Source organism: Mustela nigripes, chromosome 13, assembly GCF_022355385.1.
Source record: "Mustela nigripes isolate SB6536 chromosome 13, MUSNIG.SB6536, whole genome shotgun sequence".
NCBI classification, from domain to species: domain Eukaryota; kingdom Metazoa; phylum Chordata; class Mammalia; order Carnivora; family Mustelidae; genus Mustela; species Mustela nigripes.
The window spans coordinates 144,479,853-144,499,001 of NC_081569.1; the positions used below are offsets into that span (position 1 = coordinate 144,479,853).

General features: G+C 67.6%; 1 protein-coding gene and 1 long non-coding RNA gene across 9 annotated transcripts in view; one reads left to right on the forward strand and one right to left on the reverse strand.

The window, feature by feature from the left end:
• The window catches only part of PACS2 (phosphofurin acidic cluster sorting protein 2), a 214,643-nt gene extending 197,655 nt beyond the window's left edge, over positions 1–16,988 (forward strand). The window contains exons 8-26 of one of the 5 annotated variants that reach the window (XM_059374177.1): positions 300–380; positions 1,475–1,534; positions 3,547–3,704; positions 5,421–5,511; positions 5,663–5,737; positions 6,251–6,393; positions 7,241–7,373; positions 7,646–7,750; positions 7,891–7,997; positions 8,300–8,454; positions 8,732–8,842; positions 9,125–9,233; positions 9,945–9,977; positions 13,028–13,070; positions 14,234–14,276; positions 14,404–14,539; positions 15,223–15,449; positions 15,601–15,714; positions 16,307–16,988. In XM_059374177.1, coding sequence (XP_059230160.1) covers positions 300–380; positions 1,475–1,534; positions 3,547–3,704; positions 5,421–5,511; positions 5,663–5,737; positions 6,251–6,393; positions 7,241–7,373; positions 7,646–7,750; positions 7,891–7,997; positions 8,300–8,454; positions 8,732–8,842; positions 9,125–9,233; positions 9,945–9,977; positions 13,028–13,070; positions 14,234–14,276; positions 14,404–14,539; positions 15,223–15,449; positions 15,601–15,714; positions 16,307–16,425 — 2,043 coding nt within the window. In that variant the 3' untranslated portion in view covers positions 16,426–16,988. Of the gene's footprint in view, positions 1–299; positions 381–1,474; positions 1,535–3,546; positions 3,705–5,420; positions 5,512–5,662; positions 5,738–6,250; positions 6,394–7,240; positions 7,374–7,645; positions 7,751–7,890; positions 7,998–8,299; positions 8,455–8,731; positions 8,843–9,124; positions 9,234–9,944; positions 9,978–13,027; positions 13,071–14,233; positions 14,277–14,403; positions 14,540–15,222; positions 15,450–15,600; positions 15,715–16,306 lie in introns of those variants that run through there. The other 4 variants (XM_059374178.1, XM_059374179.1, XM_059374180.1 and 1 more) reach the window with 4 other exon arrangements.
• On the reverse strand, positions 16,455–18,967 carry LOC132000330 (uncharacterized). Of its 4 annotated transcripts, none has more exons than XR_009399252.1 (4): positions 18,696–18,967; positions 18,462–18,594; positions 18,080–18,198; positions 16,455–16,870 (listed from the first exon to the last, which is right to left on the reverse strand). It is a non-coding gene; the product is annotated as an uncharacterized LOC132000330 (long non-coding RNA). The 4 variants fall into 4 exon arrangements; XR_009399251.1 differs by having other exon boundaries at positions 18,080–18,202; XR_009399253.1 differs by lacking the exon at positions 18,080–18,198.
• Between the last annotated feature and the right edge of the window lie 182 nt (positions 18,968–19,149).

The following is a 19,149-nucleotide window of genomic DNA, read 5'->3' on the forward strand; positions in this document are numbered from 1 at the left end:
GGGCCGGGCCTGGTGTGCGGGGCCGGGGCCCTCAGACGCTCGGGGCCGGGCCTGGTGTGCGGGGCCGGGGCCCTCAGACGCTCGGGGCCGGGCCTGGTGTGCGGGGCCGGGGCCCTCAGACGCTCCGTGCGTGGATGCGGTGTGGACGGCCAGGGGCCCCCGAGCCGGCGTGAGGGAGGGGAGATGGAGGCCAGACCGGCCCCTGTGTGCTGCTGGGCCTGCTTCCCGTCCTGGGGCTCCTGCCGCAGGCCCACCAGCGCTCGGGGGTGCCCTTGCCAGCCCTGTGCTTGTGTTCCCAGGACTTGGACGAGGAGGACTTTGATGTGGGGAAACCCAAGAAGCAGCGGCGACCGATAGTAAGAACGGCGTCCATGACCAGGGTCGGTGGAAACTGGTTTTACTAACACTGGGGAAAGGGGGTGGGGGCTGGGGGCCTGGGGGCCCCGAGTGGGGGTTGGGATGTGAGGCAGCCGTCCGGGACCCCCATGGCCTGGCCTCTTTGGTGAGGCGTGAAGGCGGGGAGACTCCACAGCCTTGTGCCGAAGGCGGGCCACGAGGCGCTGGCCATCGTCCATGGGAGTGTCACGGGTGGGCTCCTCGTGCTTATCCCGGGCAGCCACCCCTGGTCCAGGGGGCCGGGCATGAGGGCAGCGATGGCTGACCTGCTCAGGCCGCTCCACGAGCAGAGCCGGGGAGGCTGTCTCTGTCCCGTGTGTGCCCAGACACGCCGTTTGAGGCCGGTGCCCCGTTTCTGCACTCGGCATCTGAGCCACGCAGCAGGCACGGTGGCCCGCGGGCTTTGGCGGGGCTGTCCCGCTTCTCATCTGGGGGAAAGGTCCAGGCAGAGGCCTTAGGCCATCATAAGATGCCTACCACTGGGCTCAGAGCCCTGCGGGAGTTCCCAGAGCCAAGCTGCCCTGTGTGCACGGGCTTGGCCTGGGCCGCACACTGGCAGCCACAGATCCCGTGGGACGCAAGCTCAGCCCCAGAAGCCCCCGCCCCTCTGCCAGCAGACCCAGGCCTGGTCCCCGTGTGGCAGGGGGAGCGTGCCAGCCCCTCTGGGAGCCTCGCTTCCGGGTCCAGAGCCCTGATGCCCATGCAGGGCTGTGGAGGGCTCCTTTCTGGGGACACCCCCTGAGGGGGGCAGGGGCGGCTGGCTCCAGCCTCGGAGACCCAGGGCCACGCTGGGCAGTGGGGCTCCGGCTCCCGGCTGAGCCCTACCTTCCCTGCCCGCTGTGGGCTGGCTGCCGGGTGCTGCTGGGGCCAGGTGGGGCCTTGGGAGGAGCCGGCAGCCTTGCCGACTCGGAGGCCCTGGAGGGAGATGCTGCCCGCCCTCCCCTCCCCCTGGGTCTGGGCCCAACCCCAGCTGTGTGTCAGACGCTGGGGAGGGCCTGGCCTCCGTGCCACCGCACCTGCGTGGCCTCCGAGGGGGGCTGCCCCCTTGGGTTCTGAGTCTGTCCTGCTTGTCTCACAGCAACAAAACTTCAAGCAGAAGGTCGTGGCATTGCTGCGGAGATTCAAAGTGTCGGATGAGGTGAGTGACCCCGCCTGGACGGCGAGGCCCTCGGTGTCCCGTGTGACCAGGGTCCTCGGGCACCTGGGCCGCGTCCTGGCTCCGCCGCTGCCTGTGCCGCGGCCCCCAGGCACCATGTCCTTGTCTGCGGGAGCGGGCCGCCCCACCCCTGGGGTACCTCAAGGCCTGGGCTGAGGCCGTCCACCCGCGTCTGGAATCGCAGCCCCGTGAACGGCCCGGCGGAGGGCTGGGTGTCGCTCGGTGGTGTGCCTGTGTGTTTGTGTTCTGAGGGTATTTTCAGGCCGTTCTTGGTTAGTTCCCACGTGCCCCACGGCCGACGCGCTCTGTCCTGCGGCTTCCTTCCGCTGCTTCCTGCTCCCCAGATGTGCCCGGAGGGGCTTGTGCAGCTCTTACAACTACAGGAGAGACGTCTCCGTTTTCCTTTTAACGCGGGCAGAGGGGAGTTAGTCCAAGGTCCTAGAGCCGCCTGGGAGCGGTGGCGTGTCACTGCCGTGCATGGTCGTGGCCGTGGTCGCTCGTCCACACGCCTGGAGGCCTCTCGGGGGCGTGGCCGCAGCTCTTCTCCGAGGGTCTCAGCCTCGGTTTCTCTAGATCGTCCGCAGCTTCTGTAGGGTCCCTGTGAGGCCCCCGGCTGCCTGTCTGCGGACCAGCTCATCCCCGGACTTGCATGGAAATGACAAGGATGCCGAGGCCACTCCGTGGGGGAGGGGAGGCCTTTCGCAGCTAGTGACAGCACAGCCAGATGTCCACACGCGAGACCCGCACCGTGTGCGGATTAGCCCCGTGGGTCAGAGACCTACGCAAGTGCCTGTACCGCGGAACTCAGGAGAGTGATCTTGGCTGCGGGGCCCGGCCGTGGGGCTTAGGCAGGACAGCAGACGCACAGGCCGCCAGGAGAGCCAGGCGAGTCCGTCCTCATCCAAACATGGACGCTCCTGTGCTCTGAACTCCCAGCAGGAAGATGAACCGGCGGCCGTCACCTCGAAGGTGTTTGCAAGTTATAGACCCGTAAGGGAGCTGTGCCCGCCAGACCAGAGGCACCTCACAGCCCCAAATAGACACTCCTGACGAGAAGTTAACGGTCTGATGCAAAAGTCGGTCAAAGGCCCCGACTAGAGGTTTTCTCTGAGCAGAAACCTGAATAGCCAGGAAGCCCCGAGACACTGTGAGGCGACCTCCCGAGGCTGCAGAGGGTCGCCGCGACCTCGCAGGGTGGTGTGCAGAGGTGCTGACAGGTGGGGAGCAGCCGGACCGCAATGCCGGCAGGAACGGCTCCAGGGCAGCCGCTGCAGACCACGGCCGAGCCACTCCTCCGAGCGTCAGCTTGACCCTCCCCCGGCCATCCCGCTGGCCGATCGATCCCGCCGGCCGTCCCACACCTGGTATCAGCTCACAAGATCCAGGATGTCCACACGAAGACTGAGGGGCGGACAGTGCCAGGAGCTTTGTCTGCAGCAGCAAAGCCTGGAGTGTCTTATCCACTGGCGGCCAGCTAGGCCGAGGCCGCATTCAGGGATGGGCGGGCACTGACGGGACGTGGCTGGAGGCAAACAGCACAGACACCTCTGGATACAGCTGCCCGCCTGGGCAGAGCCCCATGCCAAGGGCTGCACACTGTGTAACCACTTTCATGACGTTCTGGGGGGAGCCCACACGTGGGGGACAGAAGTCAGTTCAGGGTTGGGAGGAGGGAGCAGTGAGAGGGTGGGGGCCCCTGGGGAGGGAGGCCTTCCAAGCCCTGAGCCCCATGCGGGCCTGTCCCAGGAGGCACTCCCTGCCCTGTGTTCCTGCTGTGCATTTCACTGTGGAAGCACGAGCCACGAGGGCAGAATGGCCCTGCTATGCCCGGTACCCGGTGACCGGAGGTCCCAGGGGTCACCCCAGTGTCTGGCAGAACTGGGTTGGGGGCATGTGCTGGAGAGAGGGTATTTTGGCTCTGTGTCATCTTCCTGTCTGTCCTGCCAAGGGGATGCCCCCCCAAGCCTGCCCTCCCACGTCTGACCTCACTGTAGGTCCTGGATTCGGAGCAGGACCCTGCAGAGCATGTCCCCGAGGCAGAGGAGGACCTGGACCTTCTGTATGACACGTTAGACATGGAAAACCCCAGCGACAGTGGCCCGGACCTGGAGGATGATGACAGTGTCCTCAGCACCCCCAAGCCAAAGCTCAGGTGAGCCCACACGCCGCCTCTGCTGCCCCCGGCCCCAGGCCCGGCGGGCACAGCCCTGCCATCCCCCGTACCGCAGGGGCCTCAGGCAGCGTGCCAGAGCTGGGGCGTGGGAGGAGAGGCGTGCATCCGAGCAGACAGCCTGGTCTGCCGTGTTTTGGAGGGAGAGCAGTGGCAAAGGGACAGGATCAGGCATTCTGGAAAGATCTCTCTGGAGCCCACCAGGAGCAGGAAGACAGGAGACCCGTTAGCAGGCACTGGGGTCGTCCCTGCAAGAGGTCATGGTGTCAGAGATGGAGGGCAAGGGCTCTGAGTGGGGAAGGTGGTCAGGGGTTCCCCAGGGCCCGGCGGGGCTGAGCGAGGCACCTGACACAGGAGGGGGCCGGCCGGGCCGGCAGGCCTGGGGCCATGGAGCTCTTCGTGCACTGGGGAGATGGGGGACCGCAGAGCGTCGCTGTTGCACGGGTGGGAGGGGCGGGTGAGCAGTGCTAGCGCTGGTCCCCAAGGAGCCGGGGGTCGGCCTGGCTGGGGCAGGAGACCACAGGAGGCCCGGGCTTGGGGTCGGGGGAGGCTTGGCCACGGGACCCAACACTGTGTGGCTGCTGAGTGGGGGCCGTATTGGAGTCCAGAAGATCTGTGGCTTTCTAGTTTTGCTTTTAATGTTTTTTGTTTGTTTTTTTTAAATGTGAGAGAGAGTGCACACACACACAAGCGGGCGTGGGGGACAGGGGAGGGGGAAGCAGACTCCGCGCTGAGCAGGGAGCCCGATGCGGGGCTCAGTCCCAGGACCCTGGGACCTTGACCTGAGCCAAAGGCAGACGCTTCCTGACTGAGCCCCAGACACCCCTTAACCTTTCGATCCAAGTCAGTGAGACAGAGATGCACGCGGGGAGGGCAGGCTTTCTGTGCAGGTGGCCTCCAGCCCCCCACCGTGGCCAGTCCCGTAGTGGGCGTGCCTGTGGCGTCTGTGGGCTCTGGTCTAGCTGTCGGCTGTTGGCCTTTGCTGCAGGTGCCTCTCGGGGGTCCGCATACCGTCTCGGCCCACCACACGCTGCCGCGCCTGTGGTGCCTCCCCCCAGCAGAGCCGGCAAGGCTGCCGAGATGCTTTGGGCTGGGCCGCCTTCAGCTGGGCCGCCTTTGCTGGCGGAGGCCCCGCAGAGCCCGTTATGGGCCAGCTGCCGTTCCCAGTCGCGGGGCTGTGCGTGGGCATCTCGGGCCCTGGTCCTGCCCCTGCGTTTCCCTGTCCCCAGGGGGCACACCCCACCCACCATTTCGGCCGCACTGTGTTCTGAGTGTCTGAGTTCTCTCAGCTCTGCCCTGCTGTCTTGCAGGGGGCAGGGGTGTGGACTTGCCGGCCTGGGGTCGCTGGGCCTGCTGATGGCAACCTTGTGGTGGTCTCAGGCTGCTGCTGTGCTGCCGCGAGCTGGCCGTGGGGCCTGAGGCTGCCCGCACGCCCGTGCCGCCGGCCACCCTTCCTGGGGAGAAGGCCGGGAGTGGGTGGGTTTCAGGCATGCGAGCCGTCTCCAGCGGGCGTCTCAGTGGGTGGGGGCGCCAAGAAGGGCCGCGGGGGCGGCGCTCGGGGTCCTCCCCGGGGCCGTCGTTCCCGCCACCGCCCAGCACCCCCAGCTCTGCGTGGCTGCCGGATCCTAGGAGCACGGGGACTGGACCTTCAGGGTGGGGAGGGCCCTGGAGGGTGACCTCTGTCCACCCCGCACCCAGGCCCTACTTCGAAGGGCTGTCGCACTCCAGCTCGCAGACAGAGATCGGGAGCCTGCACAGCGTCCGGAGCCACAAGGAGCCTCCGAGTCCGGTGAGCAGACGCGGCAGCCCTCTCTCCCGCCGGGGCAGCTGTCTCTTCTGGGTTGCGCCGAGGGGAGCTTGTGCACGGCCTGACCCCGTGCTCCTGGTCTGTGGGGCCCCAGCCTCCTGCTCAATGCCTGATTCCCATCTTGTCCTCATAGGCCGACGTGCCTGAGAAGACCCGGGCCCTGGGAGGCAAGCAGCCCAGCGACAGCACCTCCGACACGGTGACCCCCGTGAGTAAGCGTGGGCTCATGCCCTGGGTCAGGCATAGAGCCACTGACGCGCTGCCTCTGGGGTCCTTAGCCCCGTCTCCCAGGGCCAGGGCACAGAACCACAGTGAGGGTGCCCCCACCCTGAGGGACAGTCAGGGTCCCCCGGAGTCACCCTAGTTCCAGGAGGATGGGGGCGTCCCCCTGCTTTGCTGTCAGCTCAGGCTCTCTGAAGGCTCCGGTTGTCTCTGCCCTCGTGGGGGTTCCCAGGGACAGGGTCCTGGGCTGCGGGCAGGTTCGCGGGAGGCTTCGTGCTGGGCTCCCCTGGCAGCCAGGGCCGGGAGCCCCGTGGGTGGGAATGGAGGTCGGCTCAGCTCCCCAGGGGGAGGTGTCTGTGCCCCATGTGGAGAGCTGTCGGCCTGAAACCAGCCCACACACCCCCACCCAAACCAGGGGCTCCCCGGGCCTGAGACTGTGGCCTCAAGGGGAGCCCCTGTAGGATGTGCCCTGCCTTCGAGCCCCTTCTCTGCATCTCAGAGCACGCCCGCCCCCGGGGAGCAGCCGGCACAGCCCGAGGACAGCCCGGAGGCAGAGACCTCGGCTCTGGACCTGTTCGCGGAGAAGCTGCCGCCCAGCGGACGGATCACCAAGACCGAGTCCCTCGTCCTCCCTGCCTCCAGGTGACGGGATGCCCTGGGCAGGCGGGCGGGCGGGCACGGTACCCGCGGGCCAGTGTGGGCGGTGGGCCCCCTCTGACTGCATGGGAATCGCTTAGAAGCATGGGGATTTCGGGGCCCGCCCCAGAGAGCCACGTGGGACCCCCACCCCGTGTTTGTAGCAGCTGCCAGCAGGCCTTTGGGGCTGAGGTGGACCGGCATAGCCCTGGGTGCTGGTGTGGAGGGGGCGTGCCCAGCCGGGCCCAGAGCCTGGTGTGGTTGGCGGGGCAGCCCCCAGGCCGTGGTGGTGCTGGGTCCGCCATGGCAGCTCTGTGGGCGGGGACCCTGCCCCTCACGGTGGGCGTCATGGAGGTGGGGGTTCAGAGTGGCAGGAACCCAGGCAGCTTCCCAGTGGAGGAAACTCCCGCAGCGCCTCTTACCCGTCCCCACTGCCGTGTGGGTCCGTCCGGGGGTCACCTCGGATCCCCTCCTGGGGATGTGCTCTCCAGCCTATCCCGTCACCTTCCTTGGGCCCCTGGCCACACCCTCTGGACCACCACACATGGCCACAGCCGCCGGGCCCTGTGTTCCCGCCCCAAGACCCACGGGGCTGGGACCTTCGGGCAGCAGAGCCCCCTTCTCGGGGCCTGGGCTCTGCACAGCCGGCGCACACCTTTTGTGTCGGGCCTTATGCCCACAGAGAAAGCGCCTGTGCCAAGTGTGGGCGTGGCTGCCACATGGGCCCCTCGCCCTGCCTGCCCCCTGCCCTGCCAGCCTGTGTGAGTCCGCCACGGCCCCCGCCGCCAAGCAGTCCCCTCCCCTGGGTTGGTGAGCACATGGGCCGGCCCCAGCCTATGCTGCTTCCTTGCAGGTCTGAGGGGAAGCAGGCCGGCCGCCGGGGTCGGAGCACGTCCCTGAAGGAGCGGCAGCCCGCGAGGCCGCAGAACGAGCGTGCTAACAGTCTGGACAACGAGCGGTGCCCGGACACGAGGAGCCAGCTGCAGGTGTGCGCTCAGGGAGGGGCACGGGCAGAGGCCACACTGCCCAGGACCGACCCAGTACTGCTGGCTCCGGGGGGCGGCAGCCCGGCCACCTCGTGGGCTGTGACGGTCCCTCAGGGTCTTCAGCCCAGTGACCGCTGTCCAGGGCAAAGCTGAGTTCCTGAGCGAGGACGGGGCCGGCCTCTCCTGCCCACTGCTGGGAGCAGGAGGGGTCCGCTGGGCGGCTGAGGGGCTGCAGCACGCCTCCTACCCATGCGGGGGACCTGTGTCTCCAGATTCCCAGGAAGACCGTGTATGACCAGCTGAACCACATCCTCATCTCTGACGACCAGCTTCCTGAGAACATCATTCTCGTCAACACCTCCGACTGGCAGGGGCAGGTGGGGACGGGCCGAGTGTCCTCCCTGTGGTGGGAAGGGGGGGTGGGGGGGCGCCGTCCCCGCAGCAGGGGTCGGGGGGCGGTGCTGGCGGGCGGCCGGGGGCAGCGTTGGGGCCCAGGCCGCGCCCTCCTCGCCCGCAGTTCCTGTCAGAGGTCCTGCAGAGGCACGCGCTGCCCGTGGTGTGCACCTGCTCTGCGGCGGACGTGCAGGCGGCCTTCAGCACCATCGTCTCGAGGATCCAGAGATAGTGAGTCCGCCTGGGGCCCCGCTGCGGCCACGCCCATGGCTCTGTCCCGGGGGCGGGGGCGGGGGCGGACTCCGGGGAGCCCGCACACAGCCGTGGGCAGCCCCGTCTTCTGTCCGGGTCTGGCGGTCGGGCGGGGGGATGACCTGGGTGTTGGCGGCCGTCTCGGGGTCATGAGTGGGCCCTCGTGGCCCGGGGCTCAGCCCTCCTCTGCCTGGGGGCCGCTCGGGCGCGCGGGGCAGTCCTGGCCGCGGGGCCGGCTCCCTGAGGTGTCCGTCCCCTCTGTCCTGCCTGCGGGGCCGCAGCTGCAACTGCAACTCCCAGCCGCCGCCGCCCGTGAAGATCGCCGTGGCCGGGGCGCAGCACTACCTCAGCGCCGTGCTGCGGCTCTTCGTGGAGCAGCTGTCCCACAAGACCCCCGACTGGCTGGGCTACATGCGCTTTCTCGTCATCCCGCTGGGTGAGGGGCAGGGGCGGTGGGGGCGCCGGAGCCCCCGGTGCCGGCCGGGGAAGCGAGGCCGGGCTGCGTGTGAGTCCCCACACGATCCAAGCCCGTGGGACATGGCTCCGTGTCCGTGGGCTCGCCCTGTCGGTCCCTGGGGGGGCAGGTCCTGGGGGGGGAGGCTCGCCGGCCCCGTGCACCTCCGCGGTGGCCCCTATGCCCCCCGGGAGTGGGGCAGGGCTCTGAGGGGCACCAAGTGGCCCATGTGGCCTGACGGCCTCCCCTCGGCTCACAGGCTCCCACCCCGTGGCCCGGTACCTGGGCTCCGTGGACTACCGCTACAACAACTTCTTCCAGGACCTGGCCTGGAGAGACCTGTTCAACAAGCTGGAGGCCCAGAGCGCTGGTGAGGCCTGGGGCCCCGGCCAGGTGGGGCCTCCCTGGGGAGACACAGGGCCTCTGCCCGGTTCTCCCTGCCGGCTGTCGTGGGCCTCAGAGTGGGCTGGCCGTGGGGGCCCCTGGCGAGGGCTCCCAGGGATTTGGAGACGCCATGAGGGCAGGAGGTCCCTCAGCCGGCCTCAGTGCTGCCACTGCTCCTGGGCTGGGACCCGGGCAGCCCCGGAGACAGCACGCAGGGTAGATGGGGAGTGTGGCCCCCCACGGACCCCCGCCTGGCCTTCTCGTGCAGTGCAGGACACGCCAGACATCGTGTCGAGGATCACACAGTACATCGCAGGCGCCAACTGTGCCCACCAGCTGCCCATCGCGGAGGCCATGCTGACCTACAAGCAGAAGAGGTACCTCGCTGGGCCACGGGCGGGGCGGGGTGCGGGGAAAGGGGAGGGGCCCCCGCTCCATGCCACGGACACGGCCGCCCGCAGCCACCGCCCCCCATAGGCCTCCCCACCTGCTCTGGTCTCAGAGCCTTTGGGCAGCACGGTCAGCGGGGACAAACCTGGTTGGCCAAGGGACGGAACCGAACGGGGCTTGGGAGGGGACCCCGTGAGTGGGTCTGGCGGCCCCAGGTCTCCTCGGAGCCCGTCAGAAGGAGCCCGTCAGGATTCCTCTCCGTAGTGTGCTGGAACTTCCCACAACAAAGGTTAAGGGAATCCCCGTCACTTGGCCCTGTCCTGGCCGGGACCTGCTCTGGGAACGCAGGCCCAGGCTCCTTCAGACTCCTCGGCTTCCCAGGCTGGAGACGTGTTCTTGGCCCCACAGCGGGCAGGCGCGGGGGCCACAGCCGCAGCCAGGCAGAGGGCTGGCGGCCAGGCCCACAAGGGCAATGGGCCCCTCAGGGAGGTGGGCTGAGGGCCAGGTCTGTGGCTGGTCGGAAGAGGAGAAGTGTCTGGGGTCCCGTCTGCAGGACACTCGTGGCTCCCCCCGCACGAGATGGGAAACCGCAGTGGCTGCCTGGCTCACAGCGCTGGGCTCTTCCCGCGCGAGCCGGACGTGCTGCTGAGCCCGTGATAATGTTTCTGTGTTTTCTCTTTTGGTGGCTTTCCGAAAAGGAAAAAGAACTTTCACTTTGACTTTACCCTCAGGTACCGCTGTCCCTGGGTCTGCGCCCGTGTCCCCGTGCTGGTCTTTAGGGCTGTTTAGCAGTAAGAGCCGGCAGGGGGCGTCCCATATCCTGCCACCCGGCAGGCAGGGCCCCCCTGGCCGAGCGGCGGGTGGGTGGGCACCCCGAGCCAGGACTTGGCTCTCCGTCTCCGCCCAGCTCAGAGGAGCGCAGAGCACCGTGGGCTGACGTCATGGCGGGCAGGCTGTCCTCTGTGCGCCGCAGCCCGGGGTGCCTCTGGCAGCAGCGCCGAGTGGAGCCCGTCCACGGAGTCTGTGCTGAGACCTGGGCACCATGTCCTGCAGGAGAAGCAGGTGGCTGGGCCGCTGATGCCACGCGGACTGCGTGTGGACTTTCGTCCCAGCCCAGCGTGTCTGCCGACCCGACTCGGGCTCAGCACCCTGGGAGGGCCGCACCACGACTGCTTCTGCGCGCGAGGCTGTGCAGGCCACAGGCGGGGGGCCTGCCCGGTTGGCGCGCTCCGAGCCTGGCTATGGGCCCTGCGCCCCGGGTTGCGGAGAGCGACACAGAGCAGTTCCTAGCTGGGCAGCGGCTAAGCCGCCGTGACCCCCACGCTCAGTGAAGGGCTTTTCACCCGCATGACTCCCTTCTTCAAAACCTGTGCTCTAGAGCCACGCTTCAGGGTGCCCCCAGAGCTGCCCTTTTTGGGGGGCTCCCCTTGCCTGTCCTGGTGGCCTATGTGTCGGGCCCCCACCAGGGCGCTGTTCCACTCTGTGTCTTGGGTTCTTTCTCTCCTGGGCCCACCAGCCCATGGTCTCTGGGCCCCCGGCAACCTCCTTGCTGGACACATTAGGAGGAAGGGTCTGCGTTCCTCCATGGTCCTGCTAAACGAGCCTTTGTGAGCTAAAGAAAGACCAGCCGTGGTGTGCCTGTGACTGCTCCAACCGCCCCGGGGGGCATGCCGCGGACACCCGCAGCCTGCTTGCTGCCTGGCACCAGTCTCTTGTCTCCCCAGCCCGGGTTTAGGGGACCCTGGCCCTCGTCCTGTGTCCCTGCCCCCACCTCCGTGCCACAGTGGTGACACCAGCACCGGGTGGGGCCCAGGGAGGCCCAGCGTGTTGGCCGCCCTTAGAGCCCGAACAGGAGGTCAGGAGGTGGCCTCTGTTGGCTGGACAGAGGACAGAGGGCTTAGGAAACCCAGGAGACGGTGGGCAGTGGACTTGGCTCTCAGGGCCCCATCTCCTGCCCCTGGAGAGCGCCTGCAGACGGTCTACACTGCCCACAGCTTCCGGCCTGCCCTCAGACCCACACCAGCTGCGCGCAGCCCCAGGAGCTCCCCGGGGGCACGTCCAGGGACGGCGTCCTCTGCGCCCCGGCTCCACGCCCCCAGCGACGAGCTGAGGCACAGCTGTGCTTCCCCCGTGTGGTCTCATGGGCCGGGGTGCGGGGGCCCCACCACGGAGCCACACGTGGGAGCCTGAGGAATCCTGACCTCTGCCCCACCCAGAACAGGTCCGGAGTGCAGGGGCCTCGTGGCAAGCCGGTGTCCCCCCTGTCCCGCGGGCGCGTCACGGGCTGAATGTTGTCTGCATGGCCAGAGGCTCGGCTTGCGGCTCAGACCCAGCAGCGTCCCCGTGTGGTGGCATCTCCCAGCCCCTCCAGCCCCCGTCCGCCTCCCTGCGTGCTGCTTGTGGCGAGGGTCCTGGAGCCCTGCGGGTGGGGGCCCCTGAGGAGCTCGCCTGTGCCAGCGGGCCTGGCACAGGGTTCGAACTGCCCGGGGATGAGCTCTGTCCCCTCGGGTCAGAGCGGCTGGGCGTCCGGCGGTCTTCAGTGGGATGGCCCTCCTCTGTAGGTGGTTCGTCCAAAGACAGTACCCAGGACTTCCTCGGAGGTATGGGCGGTGCTAGCTCAGAGGCCAGGGCCCTGTGTCCAGGGGGCACCCAGCAGCCTGCCCACCGCCCTTCCCTCAGGCGGGTGCTGAGCCTCTGGGCGAGGACAGCGCCTCCTGCTGGCACTGGCCTTGGCTGCCAGGTGCCAACACTTGGTGGGGCACCCTGGCCAGCTGCCTGTCTCCATCCCCACAAGAGCAGGGCCCTTGGGTGGGGGTGCTGCCCAGGCTTCTCCCCAAACAGCCCTGTGCCTGGGGGGAACCATGGCAGCCAGCAGGTGGGCACCCCAGAGCCCATGCAAAGCCGCCTGCAGAAGGTCTGCTCTGTGACGCCAGCTCTGATGTTTGGGGCGGGGGGTGGAAGAGACAGAGCTGGGGGGAGGCCAGGCAAGCAGGCGCCTCCCTCCTCTGAGGTCCCGGGAGGCCCAGCACTGGCCCTGCCCCATAGGTTCTCCCAAGGGTCAGGAGCAGGAGAGCCTGGTGCCCGAGCGGCCTGGGCCCTGTGGCAGAGACCGGTCACCGTGTGGCCATCTGCAGAGATGAGCGGCGGGCCGGGCCTGGCCCATGCAGCTCGGGCATGGTTTGCGTCCCCTTGGCTGCTGCCCACGTCCCCCACGCCCCCCTCCGAGGGCCTCTGACACGCAGTCCTCCGCTGGCGATCTCAGGGGAGCCGAGGGTAGGCCGGCAGGGCCCAGTCCAGACAGAACCTCACGGCCACCGTGCTGGCTGGCCTCCACCAGCAGCATGGCCCCAGAGACTCCGTGTCACCTTGAGGCTGCCCTTGGGGTGGTGCTCTGCCCCAGGGCTTGGCGTGTGCACCCTGCGCCCGAGGCCGGAGGCCTGGGGACCGCCCCTGCCCCATCCCTCTGGCCGGCACAGACTTCACCTAGCCTGCCGAAGACTAGAGAAACTCTGCAGCCTGGCTTTCGGTCAGCCCCGCATGCTGGGGGTCCCGGGGCACCTGCCGCAAGCGGTCGTCTTGGGGCCGAGTGGAAACAGAGGCCTGCAGGTTTAGCGGGCGGAGAAGCTGGGCTCGCGCACGGCTCCCCACAGGCCTCTGGTCCCCCGCTGCAGAGAGCTGAGCCCAGGGCCGGAGGGCAGGGGTGGGCGTGGGTGGGGTGTGGGCGCCGCTGCCTGCTGGCGGAGTGAGAGGGGACTGACCGGCTCCTGTTTCTCGTTCTCAGCCCTGACGAAGAGTCCTCTCAAAAGTTCATCCCCTTCGTAGGGGTGAGTACTGCTCTGGTGGGGCTTTGGCCTTCCCCGAGGCATCCCTCGCGTGTGGCTTCACCCACGTGGGGACGACCCACTTGCCAAGCTTTTGTAGCGCCTGCTTGCATTAACTCGGTGTGTTTCAGAACCTTCTTTGCCGGTTTGAGGGACGGACTCCTCACGTCACCCCCACCTTAAAGCTCGTTGCTCCGTGTTTGTTTCCCACGTTGAGCAGGGCTGGGCCGGGCCTGGAGGTGGTCACTGCTCCCAGCTCTGCTTGGTGCAAGCAGACAGCTCCCCTGGAGGCCAGGGCTCTGTGCCCAGCACGTCCTGGGCACACGGGCTGGGTCAGACTCGGCTGGGGCTGGGTGCCAGAGCCAGCAGGGTCTTGGGACCTGTCCTACAGGGATGGGGCGAAGGGGTGCTTCTGTCCCTCGGGAATCACAGGACAGGAAGGGGTGCCTCCCGTGCCAGCCTGCGCAGCCGGGAGCGTGACTTGTGAATGGGAGGTTGTCTTTCTCCCACGGCTGCTCCCTGCCGGCTGGGCCACTGCACAAGTCTCCAGAGCCTGGAGGCCCCCAGCCCTGGCAGCCGCTGCAGGAGCCACAGGCAGAGCAGGGTGTCCATGCCATCGCTGACCCTGGCCAGCCGTCAGGGCACCTAGTGGCCCGCCCGGGATGGAGTTAGTGCAGGGGCACCTGTCTCAGGGGACCTTCTGACCCACTGGAAGGGGACAGCACCAAACCCCGTGGACACTGGAAGCACCCAAGTGACTGTGACGGAAGTAGTCACTTCACTGGTTTAATTGTGTGTGGCTCGCACACCCATCAGCCCACTTGGTGCCTGGTGCAGGCCCTGAGCGGGGCAGGGGTCCCTCACCCCACACCAGGCCAGCTGCAGGCTCAGGGTTTGCGGAGGGCCAGAGTGTGGGCCCCATGCCCCCTCCCCGGGGGGCAGGCTGACCTCGGAGGGGGCCGCCACGGCAGTGGGAGGAGCCAGGCCACCCTGGGCTCAGCTCTGCTCCAAGGACGGGAAGAACTAGGGCCCTGCTCCAGCCCAGAGCCCCCCAGAGGGCGGGGCACGGCAGGAGGGCGCCCGCAGGGAGATAGCCCTCGGCGTGCCCAGGCGGGAGGGCAGCAGCTCAGCACGTGGCCGCCAGCCTGCATCCCACTGCCTTACAGGTGGTCAAAGTCGGAATAGTAGAACCGTCCTCAGCCACGTCAGGTAACCCCGGGCTCCCCGCCCTCGGGGCTGGAAAGGGGAGGGACCTACTGTGGGAGACCTGGCAGCTCCTGCTGCTCTGGGGACAGAGCCAGAGGGGAGCTCAGCACCGCCCAACTCCTTCCCGAAGGTGACTCTGATGACGCGGCCCCCTCGGGCTCCAGTGTGCTCTCATCCACCCCACCGTCCACGTCTCCCGCGGCCAAGGAGGCCTCGCCCACCCCGCCTTCCTCCCCGTCAGTGAGCGGGGGCCTGTCCTCCCCCAGGTAAGTGTGACCGCGCGAGGTGGGCGCCCCTCTCCGTCCTCAGTGAGCCCCTGATGCAGCGGGCCCTCGGTTAGCACGGAGCACCCCTGGTGGCCGTGACCATACCAGCCAGCGGAGGGTTCAGCCAGAGGCGACACTCCCAGTGGCCCTGGGGAAGACACAGGCTTGCGGGGGCCAGGTGTCCCCTTGAGTGGGGGTGGCACAGGTCCTGGCTGGCTTGGGAGACCTGTCCCCTTCCCAGCCCTGGGGGCGCTAGGAATAGAAACCACACAGACTAAGTGAACGGAGGACCCTGCCTGCAGATGGGGTCGGGAGACGGATGTGGGTAACGGCTGTGGGAGCCAGCGGGGGAGGTGTCGGCAGCCCCTCCCACCCACCCCCGTGGGCCCCAGGGTCCTAGGGCTGCCCCCGCTCCCATGGGGACCACACCTCCCATGGAGCTAGATGACCTTGGCACTCCAGACTCGAGGCTGGAGAGAACAGGCGAGCGGCCAGCCCAGAGCGGCCAGCCCAGATGCTCGGGGTGACCTCTGTGTGTCCCCAGAGGCTCCAGGACTGGGGCTCCCCACCCCAACCCTGGCGGCCCCCTGGCGACGGGCAGCCCAGGCGCCAGGGGGCCCCTCCCCTGGCCTGTGCCAGCCGCCGAGGGGGGACAGAGAAGTGAGGCCCCTCTGCTTTTGCAGCCAGGGCCTTGGCGCCGAGCTGATGGGGCTGCAGGTGGACTACTGGACGGCGGCCCCGCCCGCAGACAGGAAGAGAGAAGTGGAGAAGAGGGACCCGCCCGCCACCAAAAACACGCTCAAGTGCACCTTCCGGTCTCTCCAGGTCAGCAGGCTGCCCGGCAGTGGTGAGGCCGCAGCCACGCCCACCATGTCCATGACCGTGGTCACCAAGGAGAAGAACAAGAAGGGTGAGGTGGGGGCGGCCCGGCCGGGGGCGCTGGAGAGGGGCCACCTGGGCAGGCAGGAGGGCTGGCGGCTGGGGTCCCAGTGGGGCGTGGGCGGCTGGGGTCGGCAGGGCCCCGAGGGCTGTGGCTGAGCCCTGCAGCCCTTCCCTCCTAGTGATGTTTCTGCCCAAGAAAACCAAGGACAAGGACGTGGAGTCCAAGAGCCAGTGCATCGAGGGCATCAGCCGCCTCATCTGCACAGCCAAGCACCAGCAGAACATGCTGCGGGGTGAGCACCTGGGGGGCCCCAGGACTCTGGGGCGTCTCTCGTCCACAGGTCCTGCCCTCCCTGGGGAGCCCGCGGGAGGGGGTCCTGGGCCCAAGTCCCTGTCGGCTCTGTCTAAAGCGCACAAGTGAAGCAGGGGAGGCTTTCTGAACGTCCCCTCTGCAAACCGTCCGGCTGCCCAGTGGGTGTCCGGCAGCTTCGGACCCACCTGGATGAAGCATGTGTGCGCACAGAACAGCCTTCTCAGTTCTGAGAGAGAACTTCTCAATCCTTTCCCTTCTTTTAAGATTGCTTTTTATATCTTAGACCTTTTATAGACGATTTTCTGCAACTTGTTAATTCAGAAAACGGAGCCCAGACGGTTTTCTCTTCATGAGTCTGAGTCTGATGGCCACCGGGGTCGAGAACGCTCGGCCTTCCTCCGCGGCTCTTCCGGTTTAAGCAGAGGGTGTCTGACCCGGCACAGCCCTGTGGGGGCTGCGGGGCTGTGGATGGCGGTGGGAGGACAGGCCGGCGCGTGCCTCCCGGGCAGCTGGGGTCCCTGGGGGAAGCCGGGGCACGGTGGGCCGGCGGTCAGGCGGTCCTGTCCTCACAGTCCTCATCGACGGCGTGGAGTGGAGCGACGTGAAGTTCTTCCAGCTGGCCGCGCAGTGGTCCTCCCACGTGAAGCACTTCCCCGTCTGCATCTTTGGACACTCCAAGTCCGCCTGCTAGCCCCGCCCCGAAGCCCTGGACGGCGCGGGAGGGCCCAGCTGCTTTTCTGCTAACATTTCAGTTTACTACAGAGACCCTTAAAAACACAAAGAAAAACAGTCTTAAGTATGAATGTGCTCTCCACCCGGAAACTCGCCAGGAGCCCCACCCCGGAGCCCGTTAACTGCTCTGCCCATTAACCAGACCTGCAGGGAGGGCGGGGGGAGGGCGGGCAGGCCGTGCTGAGCTTGGAGAACCACCAGGTGTGTTCCAGCCTCAGGACCTCCCGAGCCTCCCAGCAAGAAGGGTCCTCACCTTTGCGTCCTGTCCTTCCTGAAAGCCAGGACTCTGCTTCCTCAGGGAGCTGGGGTCAGGCGGGTGGCCGCACAGATCCGCGGGCGCCTGTGTGCGCAGGCACAGAGCCGGGTGGCTGGACGCCGAAGGCCGGCCTCTCGTCGGGAGTGCCCTGAGCAGAACACGGAGGCTGGGCAGCTGTCCAGCGGCCACAAGACGCCCCAGCACCGCCCACTTGTGGTTCCCAATAAACTCCAGCCTCGCGGGGCCGCGGAGGTTTTACAGTAGCAGATATTTTCAATGCTGTTTTATTTTTTTTTTAAGATTTTATTTATTTGACAGAGATCACAAGCAGGCAGAGAGGCAGGCAGAGAGAGAGGGAGAAGCAGGCTCCCTGCTGAGCAGAGAGCCCGATGTGGGACTCGATCCCAGGACCCTGAGACCATGACCTGAGCCGAAGGCAGTGGCTTAACCCACTGAGCGACCCAGGCGCCCTCAATGCTTTTAAATACATGTTGTAATGTAGCTGCCAAACAGATGCTGCTCTTCTGATGTCCCAGCAGCCCCTGGGGCTGGGGCAGAGCCGGCCAGTGCGGTCCCACATCCCAGTCCCCCAGCCCCCAACTCACGGTCCCTCTGGCCACTCTGGAGCCATCACTGTGCTTCCACTGGTCATCCCTGTCCCAGACTTCGCAAGCACAGTGGCCCCCATCGCTGGCCCCAGCCCACTCGGCTGCCTCCCCCCAGCCTCTCCAGGCCAAGCTCCCTCGAGCAAGTTTGTGGGTTTGGGTCCCAGCCCGGGGGACCAGCATCGCCCCCTGCCTTCCTGCCTCCAGCAAAAGCCCAGCCGGGTCCCGCTGCTGCCCGCCGTGCACGGGAAGAGCCCACCAGTTCCCTTGCTTGGCAGCTGTGGCCCCAGGACCCTGGTAGCCCCGAGGGGGCCACACCAGCTCTGCTCAGAACACAGTGCCGAGCGCAGGGCACAGGCTGCGGCACATTCCCGCTCTTCGTGAGGACGGGCGTCACCAACAGCCCAGGGTACCCACAGGTCTGTTCCCGGAGGATGAGCCATGGCCCATTTTTCTTCTCTAGGACCCAACTTACTTCCTCCCGCAAGGCAGTACAGGGTGTCAGCCTCACGGTCAGTGCCCCTGGGCTAGTTAGGGAACAAGGGTACACGGGTCTTGTGTGTGGCCCTGCCTCAGGGGTGCGTGCAGGCAGAAGACCTTCCCTGAGGGCCCAGACTCCTCCCCTGACAGCTCCTGGCTTGGAAGGATGGGGTCAGGGTGCAGGCCACTGTGCCCCGGAGCCTCTGGTGGCCTGGTGGCATCTGCCAGCAGCTACCCTCAGAAGCAGGCACTGGGACCTTGAGCCTCCCTACCCTGTTCCCGCCGCTGGGCCTCAGGGCCTTGGTCACTGGTCCTCAAGGTTCCTTTCCAAAGTGACTCAGCAGGAAGGAGGGACAGGTGAGACTCCTGACTTCACTTTCTACCTGCAGAGCTGACTTGAGAGAAAGGAACCAAAGTGGGGGAAGTCATGTCCTCGCCGGCTGCGTGTGGGGGTCCCTCTGCTGGGACCACGCCCCCCAAGTCCACTTCCACAGCTAAGTCCTCAGACACGCAGGGGTAACCTACGCCCCTGGCCTACAATCTGTCCCGTTCTATGTGCCACGGGGCCCGCCCACCACACGGTCCCCAGGCCCAGGAGGTCATGCACACAGTCCCAGCTACCCTGAGTCCCTCAGAGACCTGGGCTGCGCTCACCCTGTGCCTCAGTCTCCCCAGTGGCTAAACAGGGAGGGTCCTGTGTCCCCTGCCTGCGTCACGGAGCTCTTCCACGGACCCACGGAAAAGCAGTTTGTCCCTCCAAGGAAGCGGACTCAGAAGCCAAAGCCATCTGTGAGGAGCCAGAGTGCAGCGGTCAGCACGGGGCGTGGGGTCCTGAGTCCGGGTCATGGCTGGGGAGCGGCGGGGACGGCCTTGCCGCCGTGTCCTCACCCCCAGCGGGCAGACCAGGCCGCTCTCAGGCTCCGGCCTTTGTCCCGGAGCAGGTCCCTCCCTGGCCGACGGGGCCGCTTCTGGGGTCAGCTGCCCGAGCTCGCGTGCCGACCCCCGCCCCCTTCCAGGCCGGCCTCCAAGGGCTCCGGCGTGGACCCCCGAGCTCCGAACTGCGCCTCGTTGACCCCGAGAGGCGCAGAACCGAGGCCTCTGTGGGGGACCCCTCTGCGCGCGCCGGACCCCAGCGCACACAGGCCCGCCCCTCGCCCCCCGCCCCTCGGGCCACAGCGCAGGCGCAGCGCAGGCCGGAAGCGGAAGCGGCGGGGCGGGGCCAGCCCCAGCGGAACTTCCGCCGCGCTCGGCTCCGCCCCCTCAGAGCCGCGGGGGTGGCGGTGGGCCGCGCCCCTGTCCCCCGCCCGCCCGCGCCGGGGAGGACCCGCCCCGCCCCGCCCCG